We start from the raw sequence: 24,981 nt of genomic DNA, 5'->3' as shown, positions 1-24,981 counted from the left end.
AAAGCCAGCGCAGAGATGTCCTGTGGACCACTCAATATTTGCCTGAAGACCACATGCAGCAGTGCTGACTCAGAAAGTCAGCGGCTAGTATTTGGGGAGAGGGTTGAGCCAGCTAAACGTCCTCATTGGATAGAAAAGTAAGAGCATACATGCAGTTGCCAGACAGATTTTCTATGGATGATCTTTTCTCAAAGGTCACTTGTTGATGGCACGGCAGGTATATTTTGCCTTTCTACGGCAGGGGTAGCCAACCCTGCTGCTGGTGGGATACCATCCTGAAGAGATTAGCTAATCAAGTTGTTCAGAATTACTTGGAAAATAACAGGCAGGTGTGTTGGAGCAGAGTTGGAACTGAAGTTTGCAGGAAGGTAGCCCTCGAGGGGCAAGTTTGGCTACCCCTTGTCTACGTCTTGTTTTGCAAACCTCCATCACTTTCATATTTGAAGTCTAGGTGTTCTTTAAAATACGAATTGCAAAATGGTACCTTGTTTAGGCAGATGTTTGTACTGTACATTCACATTCTCTTCAAAACATGACTTTTTTACTTGAATAGCCAAAACATTATTTTTCCATCATATATAGCCATATATAGAGTCAGAGGTCATACATTTTACTTCTAACTAGATCTGTTTTTTTATTTTGTATCTATTTTCTATCTAACCACTCACATCAGGGCACTACCGCATAGTTGTGTGTGCGACTTGAACAGTTGTCTGAGCACTGTCCTTTCAACCATTGAATGCAAGAAGCAAATGTCATCTCTGCATTACGGTCTATTCTTGGATTTCAAAACAAACCCTGTGCTTGCTGAGTGACCCCCTAAAATAGAGATGGGAATATTCTTTACCTTGATTTCTTGGCCAGTAGCGAGAAAAACTGGAGATCAAGATTAATAGCTATAGCCATGACATTCTGCACGACAGTGTTTTTAGCACCAATGCTCTTAGCCTTGTTCTTTTGTCCCCTTTGAATAACCACCATGCTGTGCTTAGCCTGGTGGAATTCAGGAACTAATGTTTAACTCTCTCGCCTTTTTTCACTTCTCTGCATTGGAACAGTATCCTTAGGGACAGCTGGAGAGCAACCACTGGACCACAGCAGAGGAATTTTTTTTCCATATTTAGTCTTGGAGATGCACACTCAGTTATTGGTGCAGTCGAATGAAGAATCGGTGGTTCTAAATCTGAGGCAAAGACCTACGGCTGAGTGCCACTTACTATGAGCCATGGTTCTCTCCTTGACACTGCATGCAGGTTTACGTGCATGCTCTAAAATAGATACCAGGCATCTATATATAACTGCTATAAAGTGTTCTCAATCATGTCAAGGCACTTGTTGTCTACATGGTTATGTGGAGGGACTGTTTACAGGGGACTTAAAGGTTTCGACTGGCCCCTAGTGGTGGTCATGAGCTGTTATTGTTTGACCCAGACTCATGACCTTCGCAACAGATGGAAACAAGGGACTTGTAATCCTATTATCCCAATCTCTCTGCAAAACACCTATCAATGCAACATGCATTATCTATATTGTGTACGGTCACTGCAGAACTGCATGAAATGCTGCAGTAGTGTGTGAAATAAGGCTTTCCCACTGTGATTCCCAAATGGGGTTGGTGTTTTCTGGAGCAAACCTGTCTGGGAACACAGTGGAATATGAAACATGCATCATGGAGAACAATACCAAGGACATCGCAGCTTTAGGTTCCCGGCTTGCAGGGAATGATCACTCTAGACGGCCCCTTATCCCGAACAGTGTCTTCTGCCCTCATGCTCAAGCAGAGTGAGCAAAAAAAGCATTTTGATTTAATTACAGCCATGCACATCGACTAAGAGCTCAGACACTGACTGCTCCCAGTGAATTAGAAACAAGTTGGGTTGATGCCATCTTCCTCAGGCATCATGATCTGTCTGTGGCCACCCAAGTCTGAAAAGACTCATTTTGCATCTAAGTCTCCCTGCATCTTCCTTCTTTTAACTCTCTCTCTCAGGTGTAATTGAACATATTCCCTTCATCCCGTCTGTGTCAGCTGGACAGATTGAACGCATTAGACACAATGAGAGCAGCTCTACCCGTAATCCAATGAGAGCATTTTACTTATTTTACTTTCACATCTTTATCAAACTCAGCTGGTAATTTGTAGTCAAGGTGAGTCTGATATTTCTCTCTGGCTGTTTAAATTACAGATACTGCTGACTGGTTTCTGCCTGGAAACAGTGCTTGTATTGTCCTGCAGCCCCCCTCACCCACAGTCGTGACTGCAGGTAAACCTCAGTCTGAGGAGCGACGGACCCCCATTGTAGATAATGAGGGGTTGCTCACCTTCAGTCTTGTGACAAAGTCTGCATTGCATTACACAATTGTGCAGGAAAATGTGACACCAGTCAACAACCTTATACAAGGCTCTGAAACCTGATACTAGTGCTCTCATTGTGTCAGTGAAATGGATCCAGGTTGGAAGCAGTGGAGAGAATTGCTGACTACCTTTTGGATCTCCTGATGATTTCTCTGTTTTTTTTTTTTTTTTTTTTTTTACTGCAGGCATGCATTGACTTCTAATGCATGCGCTGGTGCCTATATTTACATCAGTGCTGGGTATGCTTTCATGTTTGCTGTGGTATGCATTTTGAACTGTGGGTGACCTTGAGAGCTTTGGTTTCACAGTGACTGAATGTCAAATATTTAAGCTGGAGATTATGTCGCTATTAGCAGCCATAGTTAAGACAAGAATATGATGTGCATATATACAGTTTAATGTACACGTATTATATGTATATAATTCTATTACATGAACTGAGGCAGAGAGGTGGATTTTCAGGCATGTGTTGCAGTAGATTATCAGTACCAGAGTCTTTTTGATGGCATGTTATAAATAGCTTTCAAGTATGATATAAGCAAGACCTATAAAACTTACTTTTGCCTTTCAAGTTTTTCACCACAGCTACAGACAAGTGGGTATTTTTGATATCATTTTGGAGTCTTGGACTTTTTTTTTTAAACTGCATTTTTTTCTGCACCTCGGCCTAAGGTATCTTCTCGTCCTCTGTCTTTTTAGGTAACATGTATAATAGGGATGTATGTCTTTGGTTATTGTTCCATCTTGTAAACACAAGAACTGTGGGTGAGATTAACTCAAATCCAGCCAAATTATGCAGGTCTTCCTTAAGACCGTTTACTCAACTTGGCATTTACTCATCTAGTTGTTTTTATAAATATGTAGTTGCAAATCCCTAATCTATTTTTTGATTTCAGGACTAGAGAACAGATTCTTCCTTGGACACTGAACAGAAACTGAGACACAATGATGATCTGACATGATAAGAATAGCACATTTCCTGAGCATGAGAGTAACTGCAAATTAATAACAGTTGCTGTGATTTTCTATTAAGTGCACAAGCATCCATGTACAACCATGGTCGCCCACTCTCTGAGATGACTTAATGGAAGAACGAAAGCTGGCAGCAGCCTGTCCTATTAGGATCGTCTTCTAACCAAAACAACTATTTTTAGAACAGCGGGCTTTGATGAATTAGACATCAGCGCTGATATCAAGGCAGAAAATGCCAATAAGTTATGAACTTATGGCCCCTTTACCAACAAGCAAATACATTCGTTTTCACCTTTTCCCCCCACACACATTGTGCAATGTAGTGCTAAATGTAGTGCCATTTTTCAGTCATATGATTGGTCTGGTGCAGCATTACCATATTTAATGTCTTTAAAAGAGAGTTGGTAATTATACAGTATGGTAATAATAAAAGAGACTGGTAATTTTTGAATACCTCTTCTCAGAGGATCATATTAAGAGTGTTATGATTGTTATGTTATCAATATGATAAATGTGGCCCTATCATTCAACTACAGTACATAACACCTGAGGCCCTCACGGACAACTTTTTCTTGATCTTGACCAACTTTATAAACTGAGCCAGAGTGGCCTTATTAAATATTTTTAAAGAATAGGTATTTTTTGTACTGCAGCCAAAAATCCCACTTTTCTTTTATTTTATTTTTTATTAACCCTTGTGATGTTTGGCCTCTCTTAACTTGATTATTACATCTCTTAATCTTGTTAAGGACTTACAAACATGCCTTTAGTGTCTATGGGTTATCAAGTGATGTCAGTTAAGAATAATCAGGCTGACTGTCATGCCTTAGACATCACATGTGACAGGAAGAACATATAGATATGTGATACGTTCAGATGAAGTAAATAAAAAGAAGGATCAAAGGATATAAACTTGATCCAATGCAATACATCTTGACTACCATGAACCATTGCTTGAATAATTCGTTTACGAGGGAGTTATTTCAAACGAAACATAGATGCATTTATCTATAGTAATGCTGGAACTGCCTTGGACATGAAACTTTAAAAGATTTAAGCCTATTTTCCATTTCCCATGTGAATCCAAAGTCACAACTCAACTGGCAGTCTATCAAAGTCCTGTCTCTAAGCACAGAATCCGCTTTCTAATCAGATCCCATTACTGTCCTACCTGGCTGAAGTGGGGTTGCGTTCGAGGGCACTAGCTCTCAGACATTCTGCATAATAGCGTCTCACTCGGACCAGTGCAATGTCCTTGGTTCGCACTTGATACCTGTCTCAGCCTAGAAGATATAGACTGAGTTTGACGGCTAATCTGAAAACAATTAAGTAGGATTAAAATTGGGCTCAATGGCTGTTAGGTTGCCTCTCAGAAAACTTCCAGTACACAGCCTCAGACTTGTCAAAGTTAATGTTGAGATGTTTTTTAGAGAATAACAGCTCAAGATGAAGGCTGTACAGCGAGTGCTGATGCAGTCTTTCTGCAGATGTCTCCAATAAAAGTGGGCGGTTAATAATGTCTAAGCCAGTTATGAGAAGTGGAATATCTGATGAGTCAAAAGGGAAATTTAGAATCTAAACGGCCATGAATTGTCTAATACTGAATTATCTAATACATTGACTCAATAAGGTTAAGGGTGATAACGTGGTGAAATTGTGGTAAAATGAGGCATAAATTGAATATCTTTGAAAAATTGAAATTAAATTGAATGTCTCAACAGTTGATTGCGAAACTTAGACTATTGGAAGTCTTGAGAGAGTGTGTGAGGAAATTTACTACATGGAAATTGTTAGCAAAGGTCTGAAAGATGAATGGGTTCAATAAGCACTATATTTAAAGGGTTAGGTTGGTTTCAGAACAGACAAGATAAAGGTGGCCTGCTAGGATAGCAAGGTTGTGTGCGCTGCAGACAGTTAATTCCTAGAGGGATAGAAAAGAAAGGTTCCTGCCAAACCTGAGACTTGGCCAATGAGGTGTCATGAATCTGTCTTTTATCGGTCTCATTCAACTGTACACGAGTGGCCCAGATCTTCCTTTAACTGCCCTACTTCTATCGGTCTGCTGTTAATTTGGGTTTGCAGTAAAGGCCTTGGCGGAAATCTCCTCTAAAGACTATATGCAAAGAGCTAATTTAATCGCTCCTGTTTCAGTTTAGCCACCAATTTGGGGTTTAGGAGAGTTGCGGTTTAACATCTTTATTTAATTTACCGTCACGTGAGCAAAGGTCAAACAGTAAGTGAGGATGTACAGGTCAACAAGATGTATTGTGCGCAAGATGTTCGGGAACCCGTTGCTTCTGGAGAAATGGTGCTGCAAAATCCTTCCTGTTTGAGGCTGGTTAGCTACTACACCTAAGTTTTTTATGGATTGAGTCGTGAGGGAATCCATTTAACAGCCCAGGCAGGATGTGTCTCAAAGGGCTGCATGTGTGCATGTCTGTGTCTTTGTTTCTGGGGAGGGAGGCTTAGGAGAGAGCCACTAGTTCCATCTGCGTTTGGCATGGGCAGCATTTAAAGCATGGCCCGTCACAAGCAGCTTGTGTAAGAGCCAGTCATGAGACTGAGGATAACAGCTATATATAACGCATCTTAGATAGGAGTAGGCTCAGAAGGGACAGGGCACCCAGATAAGAGCCTATTAGCTCGTAAATGCAAGGATTGAATGAGTAACCTGCAGCTTTACTACAATAGCAGTGTAACTGAATTGCGCTCAGATCAATCAGCCAATCAATCGGTCTATCTATACATCCATAACAGAAATCCCAGATAACCTGTTCTGTCTTAGATGCTGCATTTGATCGCCCCGCAGTAGGAAATGACAAACAAAGTAAAGGTCACACTTTGTGTCTTTTCTCTTTTTTTGCATACTTTGCCTCTAATTATCCTTAAATGTATTCATAAAATTCCCCAGATACCTTGAAAAGATGCCCAGGGACTGACAGTACACTGTCAACAGTGGGTCAACCTTGTATGGTTGTGTTTTGAGGATACTCTTCTTGCACCACATGGCTAGAGTTTTCGTAACATGCAGGGGGATGATGTAAACCTATGTGCTGTTACGTGCTTGTTTTTGAGTTATCTTGGTGTGCCCTTGGACTCGGGCTTGCTATGCATATTCTTATACGTCAGTATGTACGTAAATCACCCCTCGCTGCCTGATTTTAATGTGTAATGACCTTTCTTGTTATGAGATTCATGGAACAGTTATATTTTTTTAAAGGAGAGTGAATAGAAAGGTCATTCTTGACTACACAGATCACTGATTAGTCCTTATCGCTTTTACCTTGAGTAGGTCAGCTACGCTCATTAACTTTTGCTCATTTAATAGCATCAGTCCAGCACTAGCTGGTAGGACCTTTTTTGTGCATTGGAAATGTGACTGCATTTTGTCGCCTCATAATAGCATGATCATGCTGTTAATGGGGTGAACCGGAGGTTTTATCAGCGTGTGAGTTATGCAGACGATTCCAGCACGTGTGAACAGCACCTCTGCTGCTCTTTCATGGAACGTGTGCATCCGATAAGAGGTCACACATGCTGCTTCTCTGGAACATCAGCAGCCATGGAGCTCTTCTGTTTGCATTTGCATAGGGATGGGTGATATGACCCAGATTTTTATGGTATAAATATCACAATATGTGTAATTTTATATCACATGTTGTTTGCATACTTGAAATTGATATGTAAATTGATGGTCAAATGCATAAACCGACAGTATATCCGGAATAGCAAAGTCACTTCTGCTTTTTCGTGGTATATACCATCATACCGCCCAGCCCTACCGTTGCAGCATTCACACTCGCGCTTGTGACCTTAAACCTTCAGAGCCCAAGGAGATTTTTATTGATTGATATTGAGACTCTCCATAACACTGAAAAAGAGAGCAAGAGAGAATAAAAAGGTTGGGGAAAAAAAAAGATTGATTAGCTGGAGCTCTTGTGCTCCTGGGGAGGGGGTCTCAAAGGACGGAGATGAGTCAGTGGCATGTGAGGGGGATGCGAAGAGAGCGCTAAGTGTGCGTGTTTGCATGTTGGATGATGGGTGAACACCTTCATTACACTTGCATTCGTGCACATGCACGTGCTCCTTCAGGGCATCTCAAGTAGTCCCTTTAAAATGCTGCAAGTAGGAATGGATTTACTGCTGTGATTCCAACATCTTACTGCTGTGATTCCTTTTGACATTGATGTAAGCATGCATTCATTTTATAACCACATCTCACTGTATTATTAGAGACCGACAAATAATAGGCTTGGCGATATTCAAACTGTTCTGCTAATCTAGTTTTCTAATTACCTAATTTCAAAATTTATGACCATTCAGATAGCAAAACGACTTATAATGGCATATTATTATTATTATACACTACCGTTCAAAAAGTTTGCGCTCAGACAGATTTTTTTTTAAAGAAATTAATACTTTTGTTCAACAAGGACACATTATATTGATCAAAAGTATATTTATGATGTTACAAAAGATTTATATTTCTAATAATTGCTGTTCTTTTGAACTTTCTATTCATCAGAGAATCCTGAAATAAAAGTGTTGAGGTTTCCACAAAATTATTATAGTTATATAGAAGCAAATCAGCATATTAGAATGATTTCTGAATGATCATGTGACACTGAAGACTGGAGTAATGATGCTGAAAATTTAGATTTGCCATCACAGGAATAAATTACATTTTATAACGTATTAAAACAGAAAACAGTTATTTTAAATTATAATAATATTTCACAATATTACTGTTTTTTTTTACTGTATTTCTGATCAAATAAATGCAGCTTTGGTGAGCATAATGTTTCAAAAACATTTGAAACTTTTACCAACCCCAAAATTTGGAACGGTAGTCTAAAATATATGAATGACTAATCAATTGAATAAAAATGCTATTAAAATAAAAAAGATTAAACTCAATATCATTATAAATCACTTAAACTCATAAATGGTACAGTAGGTGAATGTATTGTATCCTTCTCTCTCATTGTTTTCAACACCAGATTTCATCTGAAGAATTTTTCAACAATAGCTTAGTGTGAAGCAGATTAAAATGCTGCAGATATAATAAGATTGGGCTAAAACAGTGCAGAGGTATGGGCTACAGTATGTGACCTCATTTCATCAGAGCTCAGCAGCTGGTAATACAGTAGGTGCTTTAGAGACTCTCTGTAGAAAATCTTTGCTGTTTGATTCCATGTGATTTGCTGCATTTTAAAACAGCATTTTGGTGAACAGACATAAATGACACCCGCTTGACCAGGCCTAGTGTAAGAAAATAAAAGGGAACTGAATAAGTGCAATCATCAGCTCTGTGAAACAGAGAGGGGAGAAATTGTGCAAGCAGTCATCAAAAATGCATCGCAGCGGCCCTGTAGAATATTCATGCTACGGCCTCCTGTAAACCGAGGCAGCATCACATCAGGTGTCCTCCAGGTATCCTCTCTACAAACAGACAGGAACTAGCCAAATGATCTGAGTGCAAAATGCAAAGCTCCATCGCTCACATGGAGATATTAAGCCATGTGTGGTTTTCTGCTGTACCCCTGGGGTTTAGACCACTTCCCTTCTCACAGTACTTATTGACACAGACACACACGCACATTTTTTTTTTTATCTTTCTCGCTCTCTCTCTCACACACACACACACACACACACACACACACACACACACACACACACACACACACACACACACACACACACACACACACACATTTTCTCTCTCTTCACACATGTTGTGAATGTACAAAACTGCTTAAAATCAACTAGCGTGTAAGTTGCCTGAACAGTTAATCTGTTTTAAAGAAGCCCTATTATTAAACTGGTTTGGGTTCACCTGACCCCAATCAGATGCATGTTCAAAAGCAGTTTGACGGAGTACAGCATCATGGAACAGAAAGCAGGGGTCTTGAGAAAAGTGATTTCTAAACTATTTTTAGCATGAAACACTCACTGGCTATAGCAGCGCTGCTTTAAAAGCACAACTCCTGAGAGAAGGTTTTTACCGTGAAAACTGTCTAACAGCTAAAGTCAGCTTGTTAAATAAAGCGCAGTCACTCTAAAAATCAAAACTAAAAGAACGAACTAACACTAGTGTGGTGTTGGGTGACTAGTCTACCATTGTGACTTATTCCTAACGTATGCACATTTAAAACGTATATCTTAGCAGTTCCCTCTCACAGCAAACCCCCAAAAAAAACATAGCTGTGGTTTTTAATTCAAGGATGTGCAACCATTGTTAAATCCAGGGTCAGCTTTTCGTCTTCTTTGAACTGTTAAGTTCATTAGCCTTAATAAAGTTGTCCTGAAGGTTAGTACTAATTCAGATGACTGTTACGAGCTCAGGATCTCCAGTCACGGCATGTCTATTGATTTCCCAGCGTTTACAGCGGAGTGCATTCTTTTCAGATGTCCTCTGATGTTGGCCTTTTGACCTATCATTTTTTTCTTTTTTTTTCTTTCTCAGTATGGGGAAGAGGAGGTCTGCTCAGACCGCCTTGATGCTGACTTCCCTGACTTTGACCTCTCGCAGCTGGACGCCAGTGATTTTGACTCAGTGAACTGCCTCAGTGAGCTGCATTGGTGCAACGAGCACTCAGATCACTCCCCTGCATCCATACAGTACAGTGCTGGAGACCCAGAGCTATTTGAGGTGGGAACCATCATCTGTACTTCCTTTATTGTGCACGTATAGATTGTTCTGATAAGTGGTAAAACAGCACTATTACTATTGCTTACACATACAAGTTAGGGGATATTAAAAATCTAGTTCTTAGTTTAAAAAATATATATTTTTGCCCTCTGATTGGTTGTTAGATGGACAATAATCATGGCAGTCCTCAGTCCCCTGTCTCATGGCGTTTGTGTGTTCACTACCCAACAAACGATTCAGAATTTCAAGTTTGGACTTGAAAGGTTGAGGGCCCAATTTGGGAAAGATTATAGGGAAAACTTTAAAGTCTTAAAGGTTTAATTCACCCCAAAATGAAATTTCAAAAATCATTTACCCTCATGTTGTTCCAAACCGATAAGACTATTTTTGATATTTTCTCACTGTCCATCAATTGAAAGTACAAAAGTTCAAAAAGACATTGTTCAAGTAATCCATATGAGTTGAGAGGTTTAATCCAAGGCTTCAGAAGAGACACAGTTGCTTTATATGGAGAACAGATTTAATTATTTCTATTTGTTCACATATAAACATTGATTTATGTACATACATAGATCACATACAGTAAATGGAAGCTCAAATCCGCACATCCTGATTTTGCCGAGTTAATATCTTTTTTTGATCCTGGAACAACATTCCTATCCGAAAATGTAATCCCAACAATATCCCTACCCTAATCCTAACCCTACCCATAAATTATCCCTAAAATTATATGTGAATATGTAACTCTGATGTAGAAGCACCAAAACCTGATTGTTGACATTGACTTAAACTGTAAACTTGTCCGTCAAATCTGATTGGTTGATTAGAATGTTCTTCCAGGACCAACAAAGATGTTGATCCAGGAACAATTTGCACTTGGTGAAATCAGGTTCCGCCTTGCTTGACACAAGAACAAACCTCATTTCTTCTCAGGCGTCAAGCAAGCAGGTTTGAGCTTCTGTTTACCATATTTCATGTGCTATATGTACAGTGTGTGCTGATCAATGTTTATATGTGAATAAAAGCCTTTTTACTTTTACGATGCCTTTTTGTACTTTTTGATATGTGAAAGTTTTGTTTCCGTAGAACTTCAATCAATGGAAAAAATGATTAGAGTATATTTCAAATATCTTAATATGTGTTTCGAAGATGAAGGGTGAGTAAATGACAGAATTGAATTTTTTGGGGGCTGAATTAATCCTTTAAAGCCTAGTTTAGTAAACCTTTTACTGAATGACAATGTTATAAGATTAAAATATCACTGCTAGCCACATAGCCACAGCATAGTGGTTAGTGCATATATACATTGTGATAATATTTTGAGCAATGATGCTCATGTGAGAGTTGCAGGTTTGAGTCTAGCCTGCAACATGTCCCAATCCTGATTTCCCCTCTTTTATGAATAACCTCTGTCATTCTTCACTTTTTCTGTCTTATACATAGGTATAAAAAAGACATATACTAGACATGGAAGTTGTGTACATGTAGGTTCTCCTGATCTTTGCGTTGCAGAGCATTTGCCTTCATTTCTTTCTTGTTATTTCAGGAAGAAAATGCGGCACTGCTCGCTGCCCTCACAGACAGCCTGGACGGCATTGTTGAGGATGGAGTCGGGGGTCTGTCTGTGTTCCCTTCCCTAGGGGACGACCCTGAGGAGGGCGAGGAGGAGGAAGATGATCTCCCTTTGGACAGTGAGCCCTTCCCTGGCTCACTGAGCCCAGAGACGGAAGAACCATCTCTAGTAAGAACCCTTCCTTCCTGTTTAAGGTGGATTTGGATGGGCCTCTGACTACCCCACAGCATGGGTATGATAGGCAACACAGGTCTGAATTTTTCTCATTTTGGGCTTTTTGTTTCTTTTTAAGCAACCAATCTAACAAAGAATCCTCTTCACAGGCAGGGATGAGGAACATGGACACATGGCTTTGACTTTTTTTCTGGCCTTTCATTTTCCCACACATCCCACTCCTCTTATCTTCCTCTCAGCCTTATAAGAAAGTACTGTGGTGGTATCAGGTGGCAATAACATGGATACCTGGCAACATTTGTTTTTTTTTTTATATATATACATTGATAATAACAAAAAATGTTTCTTGAGCTCCAGATCAGAATATAAGAATGATATCTGTAGGATCATGTGACACTGAAGACTAGAGTAATGGAGTAATGAGTGGTTCTTATTTCACAATATCACTGTTTTTGCAACATTTTTGATAAAAAATTACAGTCTTGGTGAGCATAAGAGAGTTCTTTCAAAAACAGTTAACTTTTGAACTATAGTGTACTTGAACAAATCCCATGACATTACCATCATGATAGTGTCCAAAAACATGGCAATACCATGGTACTTTTTTAGGGGAATGCTTATGTCTACTTCCCAGATCTCTTAATCCTTCAGGAGACAAAATGGACTACAGCAGCGCTCTTTCCTCCATTTTCCCACCTTTTGTGAGAGGACCCTACTCTCTCTTGCTCATCTCTTTCTTAAGACACCACTTCCTGAAATAAGATGTTGTGTTGTTATCTGTTTGTCTCAGCTCAAAAACCCCAGCAATTTAATCTGTGTATGTTGTGAAACCAGTTATAACAGTTATTACCCGTTTGACTGCTTTTCTTTTCTACCCTCTTTTTCCCTCCTTTTTTCACTGCTTTTTCCTGTAATGCTGAACAATTGGTTGGCATGGCCTGTATTGTAATGTAGCTTTTTTTTCAGTTTGTCATGTGTGTTTGGGGATTTTTACCATAGAGATTGGTAGTACTTACAGTAATGACCGTCTTACATTTCACTCAATACCTTTCACAGTTCACATTGTTCTAGGACCACATTGTTTGGTTTCCATGAAAGGGCACCATCTGATTACTGAGATAATTATTGCCTCTTTTTGGACTTGTTTCAGAGTTACCAAAAAAAGGATAAACTTACCAAATTAAGTAGGACCAAATTATATAAGAGATGTCTGAAGGAGGGACAAATTATTCCTAAATTGAGGAAAATTATGTGCATTTATCTGGGAATAAGACTGGTACTTTTATGGTGCCACTAGGACAAAACATACCAGTAGCCTAATACAACCTGCTGCTTAAAAGTTTGAGGTCAATATCATTTTTTTTTTTGGTTTAAGAAATAAAGACTTATTTAGCAAGAGTGCATTCAATTGGATCAAACTTTTGTATTGTTACAAAACATTATTTCAAATATATGCTGTTCTTGTAAACTTTGATCATAATAAGAAATGTTTCTTGAGCAGAAAATCAGCATATTAGCATATATATATATATATATAGAGAGAGAGAGAGAGAGAGAGAGTAGTGCTGTCAAATCTATAAGTCACGATTCATTTAAAAATTAAAAATAAATAAGAGTTTGTGTTTATATAAGTCTCTCTCTCTCTCTCTCTCGTACCCCGTACCATTAATCGACCCCAAACTTTTTAACAGTGGTGTATATAACAAAATGATCATTAAACCAAGAGGTATTGTTATAGATATTTTTATGTTACAACAAAGTTCAATTTGTTAACATTAGTTACAGTTTAGTTACAAAATGTTGTAAAGTTCCTGTCAGTTATTTAGTCTTTTTGCAACCTTTTGATTCTAGCATCTTTATTAAAAGTCTAAAAAGATAGATTTCCGTGTAAGATGATTCATGTAAGATGACTCAGTAACAACGGAATTGTTCCGGTATAGTTTAGCTTCCTCCTCGAGTCTTAAAGTTTAGTCTGGGTATTAGTGTCTTACCCAAGAGCTGAGAGCCCCCTCTGCTGGCAATGGTCACAGTTACACCTCAACCCCTAAATGAGGCCAGTCTGTGTGCGAAACAAGGGGTGCATTGAAGCACCGGGAACAGGGACAGTGGAGCACATGTTTTCATGGCATAGATGGCCGATGCATGCCAAAACAGTTTGGTACACAGTAGCTGAAACCCTCAGCGCCCCTTCAGTTTCCTCAATAGACACTGAAAGCCATGGACAGACCTGCCAAGTTGGCACATTAACAATCGCTTAAGGGACTAAACAACACAGTGCTGCTGCTTCTTACTTTGCTTTCTCTGGTTGCGCTGGTCATTTAGGACTGGCAGACTTCCATTTCAGATTTTCTTGAATATCCGGTAACTGTCTCATTCTTTCAGTGGCTGTAGCACAGAACTGCTTTAAACGTTATACAGGAGCTTTTGGTGTCGTGTTTGAGTACTGAAAGACAAAATGCAAACCTTTTTTGCTAAGCAGACATCAGAGATTGATTCTGTTTGCACTGTCTGTGTTTTAAATGCATCGTGTGCCATCACATTTTAATCCCTCACCTCTCATTCCCTCCACAGCTAAAAAAGCTCCTGTTGTCGCCCCCTAATGTGCCTGCGGGCCTCGAGTCGCACAAAGACGGCAGCGTGCATCGCCATAGCAGCAGGAACCAGCACGTCAAGCCCGTGAGGCCCGTGCTGAAGGTGAGAGGAAGTTCCAGCCACTGTGATTGCAGGATTAACTCAAAACATGTGGAATACTTCACATTATAGGAAATAGAGTTAACAACCTCAGTGTAAGCGTGCATACCATTCACTACCTGTTTACGCTGCGGCGAATTCCCACCGCAATGCTAATGCCTAATTAGCTTATGCCAGCCTTTAGAAACCACACTGAGGATTTGCGCTTCAAAGTTCTAAAGCCTGTGAAGCCTGTGGTTCCTCATTCACTCCCTACGCTTTGGCACATCGCACCATGGCTAAGGCCGCTGTCGCATTAGAGTTGAGTGCAGCCATCTGTCATGCCAAAGCCACAGCCTAAAGGGCAATGTTCACTGAGTTTGAGATTACTTAAAAAGAAACAGGCAGTAGTTCCTCAGATACCAAGAGAATATCTCGAAACTAACCTCGGCACATTTGTCACAGTAACCTTAGAGCAAAATACACTCTGAAATAGCCTCTAGGGGTTTCAGATGCACTGCGTAGCTCGCATGTTTAGTCAGTTAGTAAGGGTGTTACAAAAGACAGCTCGTTACATTCCACGTAGATGAGCAAATGCCTATCACTAAAAGTGTTTCGATTTATTACTTCTGTCATTATAGTGATAAAACTGTGTTGGCGCATGTGGTTTGTTTATTTTAAGACTGCAAAACTGTGTAAATGTGTAAAACAAATTCAAATCTGATTGGATTTCTGTAAAATCTGATTGAAGCCGATTTGTTGTTGTGGTCAAAAGTATTAGCAGTGATATAAATTCTCTGTTTTGCAAAGTTTGCTGCTTCAGTATTTGTAGAATATTTGATAATAGACAAGTTTTAAAGGCTTTTATTGGCAAAAACATTCAATATATGCAGCGAGTCAATATTTACAGTGTTGACCCTTCTTCATAACCTCTGCAATTCGCTCTGGCTTGGTGGATAACTGCTTCCAAGCCAAATCCTGACTTGTAACGATCCATTCTTGCCTTATTATTCTTTGGAGTTGATCACAATTTGTGGGCTTCTGCTTTTCCACTCGCCTTTTGAGGATTGACCTCAGCTCCTCAATGGGATTAAGATCCGGGGAGTTGGCTGGCCACAGATCCAAAATTTGAGTGAAATAATCTCCATGCCACTTCATGCCATTGCCTTGTGACATGGTGCTCCATCATGCTGGAAAATGCTTGGATCCTCACCAAATCGCTCCTAGGTCGTTGGGAAAAGTACATGACTTTTTGATACCATTCTTAATTCACGGCAGTGTTTTTGGGCAGAATTACGAGAGAGCCACTACCTTGGATGGTCTCAGGATGCTTCACTGTTGGCACGACAGAACTTATGGTAGTGTTCACCTTTTCTTCTTCAATCGATTTGACAGATGTCCCAAACAGTTGGAAGGGGGCTTCATCAGAAAATAACTTTGCACCAGTCATCTGCTGTCCAATCCTTGTACTTTCTTCTGAACTTAAGTCTGTCCTTGATGTTTTTCTTGGAAAGAAATGACTTCTTTGCTGCCCTTCTGTACACTAGGCCATTGTCCAAAAGTTTTCTGCTCACTGTGCGTGCAGATGCACTCACACCCTTCTGCTGCCAATATTGAGCAAGCTATGCTCTGGTGGTGACACGATTTCATAAGGAGGAGGAGATAGTCCTTGTGCTTGCCGGACACTCTTGGATGTCCTGAAGCCTTCTTCACTGCTCTCTCCTTGAAGTTCTTGATGATCTGGTAAATGGTTCTTTCAGGTGCAATATTCCTTGCAGCAATTTCCTCGGAGGTAACCATTGCTTAAACAAGAACGCAATGATTGGAAGCACTTCTTCCCTCCTTTTGTAGCAGCCTGCTCTTATAATCCAGTCAGAATGATACAGTGATTTCACCTGACTAGTACTTGTTCACACTTTCCCATGTGCTGATAACATGATTAGTGAAATTATGTTAGCTGATCATTTTGTGTGAGGGCCAAAAAACGGTATATTCTATCCCCCAACACTACCCCTTAAACCTAACCATCACATTTTCCTCATAGAGACCAAAAAATGTCCCCACAAGGAATGGATTTCAGATATTGCCATCTATGTGGGGATAATGTAGGGTATACCTGAACCACACACGCACACAAAATAAAATATTAAAAATATAAATAGTACACAATTATAATGTATAATGAATTTATACATTCATACTCTGCCGTTTAAAAGTTTGGGGTCAGTACGATTTTTTTAAAGTTTTTATGTGCACCAAGGATGCATATATTTGATTAAAAATACAGTAAAACAGTAATGTGAAATATTATGACAATTTAAACAAACTGTTTTCTATTTTAATATATTTTAAAATGTAATCTATACCTGTGATGGCAAAGCTGAATTTTCAGCTTCATTACTCCAGTCTTAAGTGTCACATGATCCTTCAGAAATAATTTTAATATGATGATTTGCTGCTTAAGAAAAAGCTTATTATCAGTGTTGTGCTGCTTACTATTTTTGTGGAAACCGTGATACATTTTTCCAGGATTCTTTGATGAATAGTTAGTTCAAAAGAACAGCATTTATTTGAAATATTTTTTTATTTATAAAAGTTGTAATCCACCACTCTGCATCACGCACTGAAAACAGAATCTCTCAAGCATAATACAATCATGTAATGGACAGCCTCTTGAGTCTTATTGCTTTATATTATATTGTATTTAATATCAAAAGGTTAAATTAAATGTCTCCTCCTCCCTCCACAGAAGGACAAATCAAGCACACAGGAACGCAAGCCACGACCAGTGAGGCCCACCGGTCGTCTTTGCACTGAACTCCACCGCCACCTCACCACCGCACGGGAGGCAGAGGACACAGAAGAGGAGGAGGAGGAGGATGAAGAGGACAGTGACTCGGAGGAGGAAGAGGAGGAGTCATCCAGCAGCGAGAGTGAGAGCATGGTGTGCATTGAGCCAGCAAAGCCCCAGTTCTCCTCAGAGAAGGAACTGCACTCAGTAGTGGAGCTCATCAAATACATGCACACGTACTGCCTGCCGATACGCAAACAGGCCAGCTGGGATCGCAAAGAGCGTGAGGCTTTGGCGCGAAAGACCAAGCCTGAGAGCTCGCAGGTCCCACGTGGCCTTCCTCAGAGCTCTCAGAGACCGGCTCCCCAGACCAGCAGTGGGACCAGGCCGAGGGTGCCCTTCACTCGCCACAGGGAAACCAAAGCCCACTCCCTGCTCAAGGAGATGCTAGAGGCAGTCAGTTCCTTTGACGTAAGCAAGCCTTACAGAATGCACAGCCCCCCTTATATCCACTGCAGAGGGGCTGCGACTCGGCCCGGCGCTGACGTTTCTTCCTCCCCTGCACGTCAGCTCAAAGCTGAAGCTAAAGACTCAGACTGTGAGAGCTCGCATAAGGCCACAAAGCGCCCCAAAAGCCCAGAGCCAGAGGAAGGCTCCTTTTCAGTCAGGCGTTCTCGCCGGCTAGCCTCCTTCCCCAGCCGGTTTGCTAAGAAAGTCCGTGAGAACTGTGGGCGGTTGGAGCCTATTGCTGGGCAATCCAGGGAAGAGGAGAACGTGGTCAAACATCCTCCCACTGAGCCTCCTTCTGATAGCAGCCAGAAGACCAACTCCCACAAGGCTTCTGAAGGTCATTACCCATCCAGCAGGGATGGTAAGACATTAGTCACCTCAATACATACATGGGAAAAATGCTGCACGTACTCCTTAAACTATAGCTTCACATGAAAAGACACTTTTTTTGCCTCTAAATTTGTTAATTGATAAAAAAACAAACAAATCATTATTCATAATGAACATGTTTTCAGTTGCTGAATTAAAATGTAATAAAATATCAGTTTAGATTTTGATATTTATCTGTCTTGAGAATGAAATTTAAAACGAAATTACTGAATGGCTGAGAAAAGAAAATGATCAAATACAGTATACATGAATATTAATATTTAGAAAACTTTTGTCCACACTGTCAGTGTGGTGTAGCATGCAGGAATTTATATTTTGTTGTCACATGCAAGGAAAATAATAAAATAATAATATATATATATATAATAGATAATAAATAGGTTAGCTAGGTTAGTTTTACACCCCAAAAACCTCGATAGGTTTGAAACGTTTGAAAAGAAAAACATGGTATGGTTTTTCCTTTATCCTTTTAAATTCCTCAAAGAATGTTTTTGATCTGTAGTTCTTTAGAAAACCATCTATTTACTGGTGCTTTAAAGAACGCAGAAACCAAACGCTTATCTGAAGAACCTATAATGTGCCATTAAGCACGTTTCCATTAAGCATCTTCAGAGAGCCAGTTCAGGTACTCTAACTGTGTGTGCTGATCTCTAACAATGACACTGTCTGTTGTTCTGATTGTAGAGAAACGGTCCTGCCTCTGTCTGCCGCTGGCGTCCAAATCCAATGGGTATGTGTTCCATTCATATCTAATCTATTCTAGAGTCCTGGAACACTTCCAGGCCTGAAGTTTAAGACCACCATTGGACTCCATCCATCTTTAAAATTGCCTAGAGGAGGCTCGTAGAGTCACTGTTTTTACGTAACAAAACACTCAGTCTCTCACAGTAAAACTTTTATATAAATAGCCCTAAGGTTCTTCTACCAATTACAGTCATTTGTTGTTTTATGCATATACATAGCTCAGACGTGATGTGGAGTAAAATAACCCAGATCAATCAAACCCCTGCTACAAATAGAAAACTCTTAAGCAGTAAATCTAATGCATTGTGTTGTTGTGACTCTATCTCTTTTCTTGTCCATATAAGTTTAATATATTCCATATTCTCTCTCCATATTTTCCCGATCAGAGACACGCAGTATGCCAACAAGCCCTTTGAGCAGACTCTCTGTGTGGAATTGTGTGGCACAGCAGGTAATATTACGCACTTAGTCAGGGGTATTTTTATAAGTGTTGCCATTTTTGGCATTGTGTGAGCAATTAGCACTTGATTCGCCTCACATGTTCTCACGCATGCTAGTAGCTTGCCAGTATTTGCACAGGATTTAGAATGTAGGTAATGACGTTTCTAGATTAGGTTAGTGAATGTCTAAATGAACTGAATGGTAAAGGGCTTAGTGCTATTACTGAACCCTGTCAAATCAAATGTTCAAGTCTGGACCATCTACATAGCAAATAATGAGTATTCTCTATATTTACGTTACCTTTTAAAACTTTGGGGTCAGTAAGATTTTTTTAAATGTTTTTGAACATTGCTTACCAAGGCTGCATTTATTTGATCAAAAATACAGTGACATTGCGAAATATTACAATTTATAATAACTGTTTTCTATTTTAATATATTTTAAAATGTCATTTATTTCTGTGATGGCAAAGCTGAATTTTCAGCATCATTACTCCAGTCTTCAGTGTCACATGATCCTTCAGAAATCATTCTAAAATGATGATTTAATGCTATCAATGTTGCTGCTTAATTTTTTTTCAGGATTTTTTAATAAATAGAAAGTTCAAAATAACAGCATTTATTTGAAATAGAAATCTTTTGTAATATTAAAAATGTCTTTAAAATGTAAATTTAGATCAATTCAATGTGTCTTTGCTGAATACAAGTTTTAATTTCTTTATCCAAACTTTAAAAATGTTATATACATTGCTGAACTTAGTTTTAGAGGTTTGTATGAGCAATAGCAATGGTGATAATTGCCTGAGATACCACTAAAAACAATAACTGATTCAAGTTAATTTGTCATTATTATATATTACACATGCGTGTTTGTGTTTGACTCTTCATTAATTGTGTTCATTGAATGCCTGCTGTGCACTGTGACTAATAACAGAATGTTTGGTGATATTCTAGAGCATTTGGTTGTGGCGCTCATGTGCGTGTCGTAGTGATTAATGAGCGTGTGTTTTCCAGGCCTGACTCCCCCCACCACACCCCCTCATAAACCAGTGGAGGATGAGCTCTTCAAACCAGACGGAAAAGCTGAGCACACCACCAAGAGCTCGTGCCTGGCTCGGGCGCACATACGCAAGCTCCCAGAGCAGACAGAACTGTATGCCCAGCTGCGCAGGATGGGCCAAACGGGCGACACAGACTCTAAGGGTGGGATGCAACGTGCGTACGGGGACCACGATTACTGCCTATTGGGCCTGGGAGAGAGTCGCAAGAGAATGGCTGCGGCACTCGGCTCTCAGTTCCATGTGGAAGTGGAGGAGAAGGAGGAGGATGAGATGGATGTGAAGAACTGGGAGATTGAGGGACAGGAGGAGAGGCTCCTAACGAACGTCCGTGACTACCAGCAAACGACTGAGGACGAATCCACCACTGCTTTGTTCACGCCCAGTCCAGAGCAGACCAGTGAACCCTCACCTGTCCGTTCTCCCACCCCAGAGCTGGACGCCCAGTCCCCAGTTTCCTGTTCGCCCCCCTCACCCAGCTGCAAACTCCCCTTCAGGTACTGAATACTCTGGTGGCTTTTCTATTGCTGTGTTTTGTTGAACTTTCTGACTTCCGACTTCGAAAAGTGCAATATATCGCCAGTTGAAGTCCAAATGCACGTGTATGATGTCACACAAACATAGCAGCACTCAGGGAAATGAAATGCCTTGATGAAGGTGCGTTCATGCCATGTCGGATTTCGACTTCTAAAAAGCATTCACGACCATGTAGAAGAGTTGAGAGTTCTGAAGAATGGCTGAGGCTGCAGTAAAATGCAGTTAAGCTGTTATCTAGTAATAATTTAATAATTCCTATAATTGACTATTGTTAGTGTCTTAATGATGCAAGATTAATCTAAAAATAAACAAAAGACGTGCAGCTAGCACAGTGTTGGATAACTGATGTCTAATGTCCTGTAAATAAACTTTTTACAAGCATTTATTGATTAACAAGGCATTTACATAATGACTGTTTATTTATTAATAAGGCATAAAGAGTGTTACTTGTTTCAAGACACGTTCACAGCAAGGATGATAACAATAACTATAAAGTTTTAATAATTATTCTAATTTCTAATAGGGAGAATAGGGAAATCCACATCACAGCTATACCGATAACAACACAGAGGAACGATATCGATGTCAGAACCAGCATTACATAAGAAAACGTGTTTGCCAGTGATGCATTAAAAATAAAAAGTGAATCTGGTTTACAGAACATCTTTTATCATTTGCTAAGACTGTTTGTTGACAGTCAAACAACGGCTAAGCTAATGTTAGCATTTCCATTTTGTGTCTTTATATGTCATCATTTGAGTGGCAGGAGTAAAATACCTTAATGTTTGGAAGTCAGGGATCCCTTACAAAAATGAACTACAAATGAACCCCCCAAAAAACATGGTTCTTCCACCATGGTAACCACAAATTAACCATGGTTTCGCAACACTAACCATAGTTTAACCGTGGTAGTTGTTGTAAAACTGTGGTTATACAAATGGTAATCAATCCGCCAAAAACCATAAACTTTTACTATATCAAAACCATGGTTAATTTTCCTAATATCAGGGTGGAATATCCTACATCAGTCTTTAAACGAAATGCTGCATAAATCTTGCTTGCTATTAGCAGGACGCTAGCTACTTTCTTTTGCCATTTTGAATAACTCAGCCCTGTTATCCTTCTTTCAGCGACGAGAGCTCAGAGACATGCCACGAAGCAACTGAAAAAAGGAGCAAGACAAAGTGTGGACAAGAGAATGATGTGGTAGGTTGAGTTTTCAAGCCAACTTGCAGCACTAACCTTATTATCAAAGGCATACATGCTTCTGCAATCTTGTTCATTTCCTTTAAGTGCTGTGGAGCGTATTTGTTCTAATAAGCTGTGCATTTGCAGAACAAGTGCCAAGTGATCTACATTCACAACCTTCCGAGCAGCGTTACTCAGTCCATGCTGCGTAAGCGCTTCGAGGCCTTCGGCCTTCCAGAGGACTGCAAAGTGGTCATCAAAACCGAGTGGGTTCCATTTCCGTCTAGTTGCCTGACCTTATCATGCCCTCGGCAGTGAGTGGGAGAAAGGAGTGCTGATGTTTCTCTGTGTTTGTGTGCCTGTGTAGGGAGCGTTGTGGAGTGATCACGCTGAGGCCCACTCAGAACGGCCAGACCTCACGGCACAGGTGGGACTCGCTTGGTCCGAGCGGAGGGAACGGCAGCCGGCGGTTTGGCAGGAAGCGTTACATAGATCTGGGTAAGAGAACAGAGAGCTTTCTGTCTCTTTGATGTTCTCTTTACATCAGACGTCTGGTGCTCTGTTCTGAGTCAGAGGAAGGTGTCTTCTCATTTCTAAGCTAATAAACGGCCTAATTCAACTTCATTTGCATTTAAATAGGAAAAAAAAAAAGACTTCTTGATTCTTGGTTGGCCCACTTGAAAAAGCAGGGTGCCGTATTAATTATAGTCAGGCCAGTACACTGCAGTGCTTTGCTATAACATCGAGTCGAGGGACTAAACAACGTGTGAAGTCAGTTCCAGGCAGACAATGATAATGAAAAAGCAGCTTGCTTGATTTGTTCAATTTTAAATTTAACTCATCCAGTCTAATGTGCTGAGTCACATTATAGTTAGCCTATATTAAAGTTTGGTGGGGTATAAAGATTACAAAAATGCTGTCTTCGTAGTGATAGATAGATAGATAGATAGATAGATAGATAGATAGATAGATAGATAGATAGATAGATAGATAGATAGATAGATAGATAGATAGATAGATAGATAGATAGATAGATAGATAGATAGATAGAAAACAATGGGCCAAATATTGTATTAGTAATAACCGTATTATCAAACAGTGTTGTTGTTATTATCTAAAACTGAAACTATTAAAAATTGTTTTATGGTAACAAAAAAAAAGCTGAAATAGAATAGGATTATTAGAGGAAAAACTTAAATGAATACTCTAAAATTGAAATAAACATAAAATGAAGGTAAATAAAAGTCAAAAGCACATAAAACAATTACTAAAACAAACTAAAATTAAACTGAAAATGTAAAAATAAAAGCTCATTCGAACACCAACCAGAAAATACAGGAAGCATTTGCTCCTCCTTTTTAAAAGTTATCTGGCTATTCTGTCTATGCACAATTATAGTATTTGTTATAATATAATATAATATGTAGAATTAATATAAAAAAAACCAAAATAATCATTTGTAACCAAATCTAATTTTAAATTGATATTTGCAGATTTCTTTAGTGTTGCAAACTAACTGAGTGTTTTGCTGTTCAGATGAGGCGGGTCCAGGTCCGGTGAAGAGCAAGTATGATGCACTGGACTTTGACGCTCTGCTGAAAGAGGCCCAGAGAAGTCTGCATCGCTGACACGCCTTACCACGCCTCCAGCGTCACGCCCCGTCCGAGACTCGCCTCAGCACCTCAACCAAGGCACTTCTTCATGTTTACATTTTGAACATTGGATTAAAAAAATAGACCTTGTCACTTCTAACTGAGGAATCGGAGGACATTGGGGCGGGAGGATTACAGATGAGCAGAAACAGCTCTGAGACACCGGACACAAGTGCTGCTTCTCGTGTGTGTTTGATGCCATTCATGACGTCGCGAGCGGCTCGGGCTTCGTAGCAAACCGCACTCTTTTCCATTGGTAGTTGTGACGTGCGTGTGATTTTTTTTTTTTTTTATTATTCTTTTTTTTTTCGTACCCCTTTTGTCTTCTCTTCATAGACCTGCAAGGTGCTTTCACCATTTTGTCGTACAAATATATAAACAATAACTGCTTTGTATTAGCAAAACTTTGTGGATGTTCAACTCTGTGTGTGCGTGTGTGCGTGCGTGTGCGCGTGTGTTATGATGAAAAGTGGAAAAAACGACAAACAAAAAAATCCTACAAGGTAGAGTTTACAAATCAAAAAGTCAAGAAAAAAGTAGTCTTTTTGTAATTTTAGTGCTTCCTTGATTTCATCTATGCACTCAAACAAGGTAGTGCTTCTTTGGTCTGGCCTCTACCCTCCTCCTGCTGTGGGAGGGGCTTTTGCTGCTGGAGTCCAAGCCCGACTGTACTACCTTAAAGCTCATTTTTTGACATTAAAATACTCTCTCCTTTCCAATGAAGTGATTCAAGTAAACACAAATCCTACAAAGTGTATCAAAATATCGCTCTGTTTGTTTGAGCAGCCTGACACAGCCAATGGTGTGAGTTTGGGGGCGGGGCTATCTATTTGGCTGACCAATTGTTAACCGGTTTCCATTTTTTTTACGCAGAAATAACTTACCAGTTTCTATTACTGTTTTAGTTGCCAGAACGCGACCCGTTCCAGTGGGCGACAGAAAGGTTTTGATCGTTTCCCGAGAAATGGAATGTACCCATCACAAATGCGATTGTAATGCACATCCTATTGGTCTTGATTTGAAAGTACAGTTGAGTGGTTGGACTCTGCCAGTAGCAAAGCCCTGACCGGCATCCAGGCGGTTGCCTCATTGGAGCGCTCCTGTCATCGGTTGAGAGAAGGGTGGCGGTAAACTAGGAGGAAGATCTTTCCGGAGCTCAATCTCATTAGAGATACGGTCGTATCTCTGCTTTGTTTACATGTCACTCTCTCATAATCTTGCTCTCTCTAAGCTCAAACACTCTTTTTTTACTCTCTCCTTTCTGACAGGGGAAG

At 39.9% G+C, this 24,981-nt stretch overlaps 1 protein-coding gene across 2 annotated transcripts in view; it reads left to right on the top strand.

The window, feature by feature from the left end:
* The window catches only part of ppargc1b (peroxisome proliferator-activated receptor gamma, coactivator 1 beta), a 42,132-nt gene extending 17,911 nt beyond the window's left edge, over window positions 1-24,221 (top strand). For both annotated transcript variants that reach the window (XM_084429691.1, XM_084429692.1), the window contains exons 2-12: window positions 9,795-9,980; window positions 11,527-11,721; window positions 14,299-14,421; window positions 17,147-18,059; window positions 18,773-18,818; window positions 19,219-19,283; window positions 20,287-20,827; window positions 21,998-22,073; window positions 22,203-22,321; window positions 22,423-22,553; window positions 23,592-24,221. In XM_084429691.1, coding sequence (XP_084285817.1) covers window positions 9,795-9,980; window positions 11,527-11,721; window positions 14,299-14,421; window positions 17,147-18,059; window positions 18,773-18,818; window positions 19,219-19,283; window positions 20,287-20,827; window positions 21,998-22,073; window positions 22,203-22,321; window positions 22,423-22,553; window positions 23,592-23,683 — 2,487 coding nt within the window. In that variant the 3' untranslated portion in view covers window positions 23,684-24,221. The remainder of the gene's footprint in view (window positions 1-9,794; window positions 9,981-11,526; window positions 11,722-14,298; window positions 14,422-17,146; window positions 18,060-18,772; window positions 18,819-19,218; window positions 19,284-20,286; window positions 20,828-21,997; window positions 22,074-22,202; window positions 22,322-22,422; window positions 22,554-23,591) is intronic.
* Window positions 24,222-24,981: the final 760 nt, after the last annotated feature.

Source organism: Rutilus rutilus (genome assembly GCF_951802725.1).
Source record: "Rutilus rutilus genome assembly, chromosome: 14".
In the NCBI taxonomy this organism is placed as follows: domain Eukaryota; kingdom Metazoa; phylum Chordata; class Actinopteri; order Cypriniformes; family Leuciscidae; genus Rutilus; species Rutilus rutilus.
The sequence above is the reverse complement of the archived record's forward strand: the minus strand, read 5'-3'. Positions and strand labels throughout refer to the sequence as shown.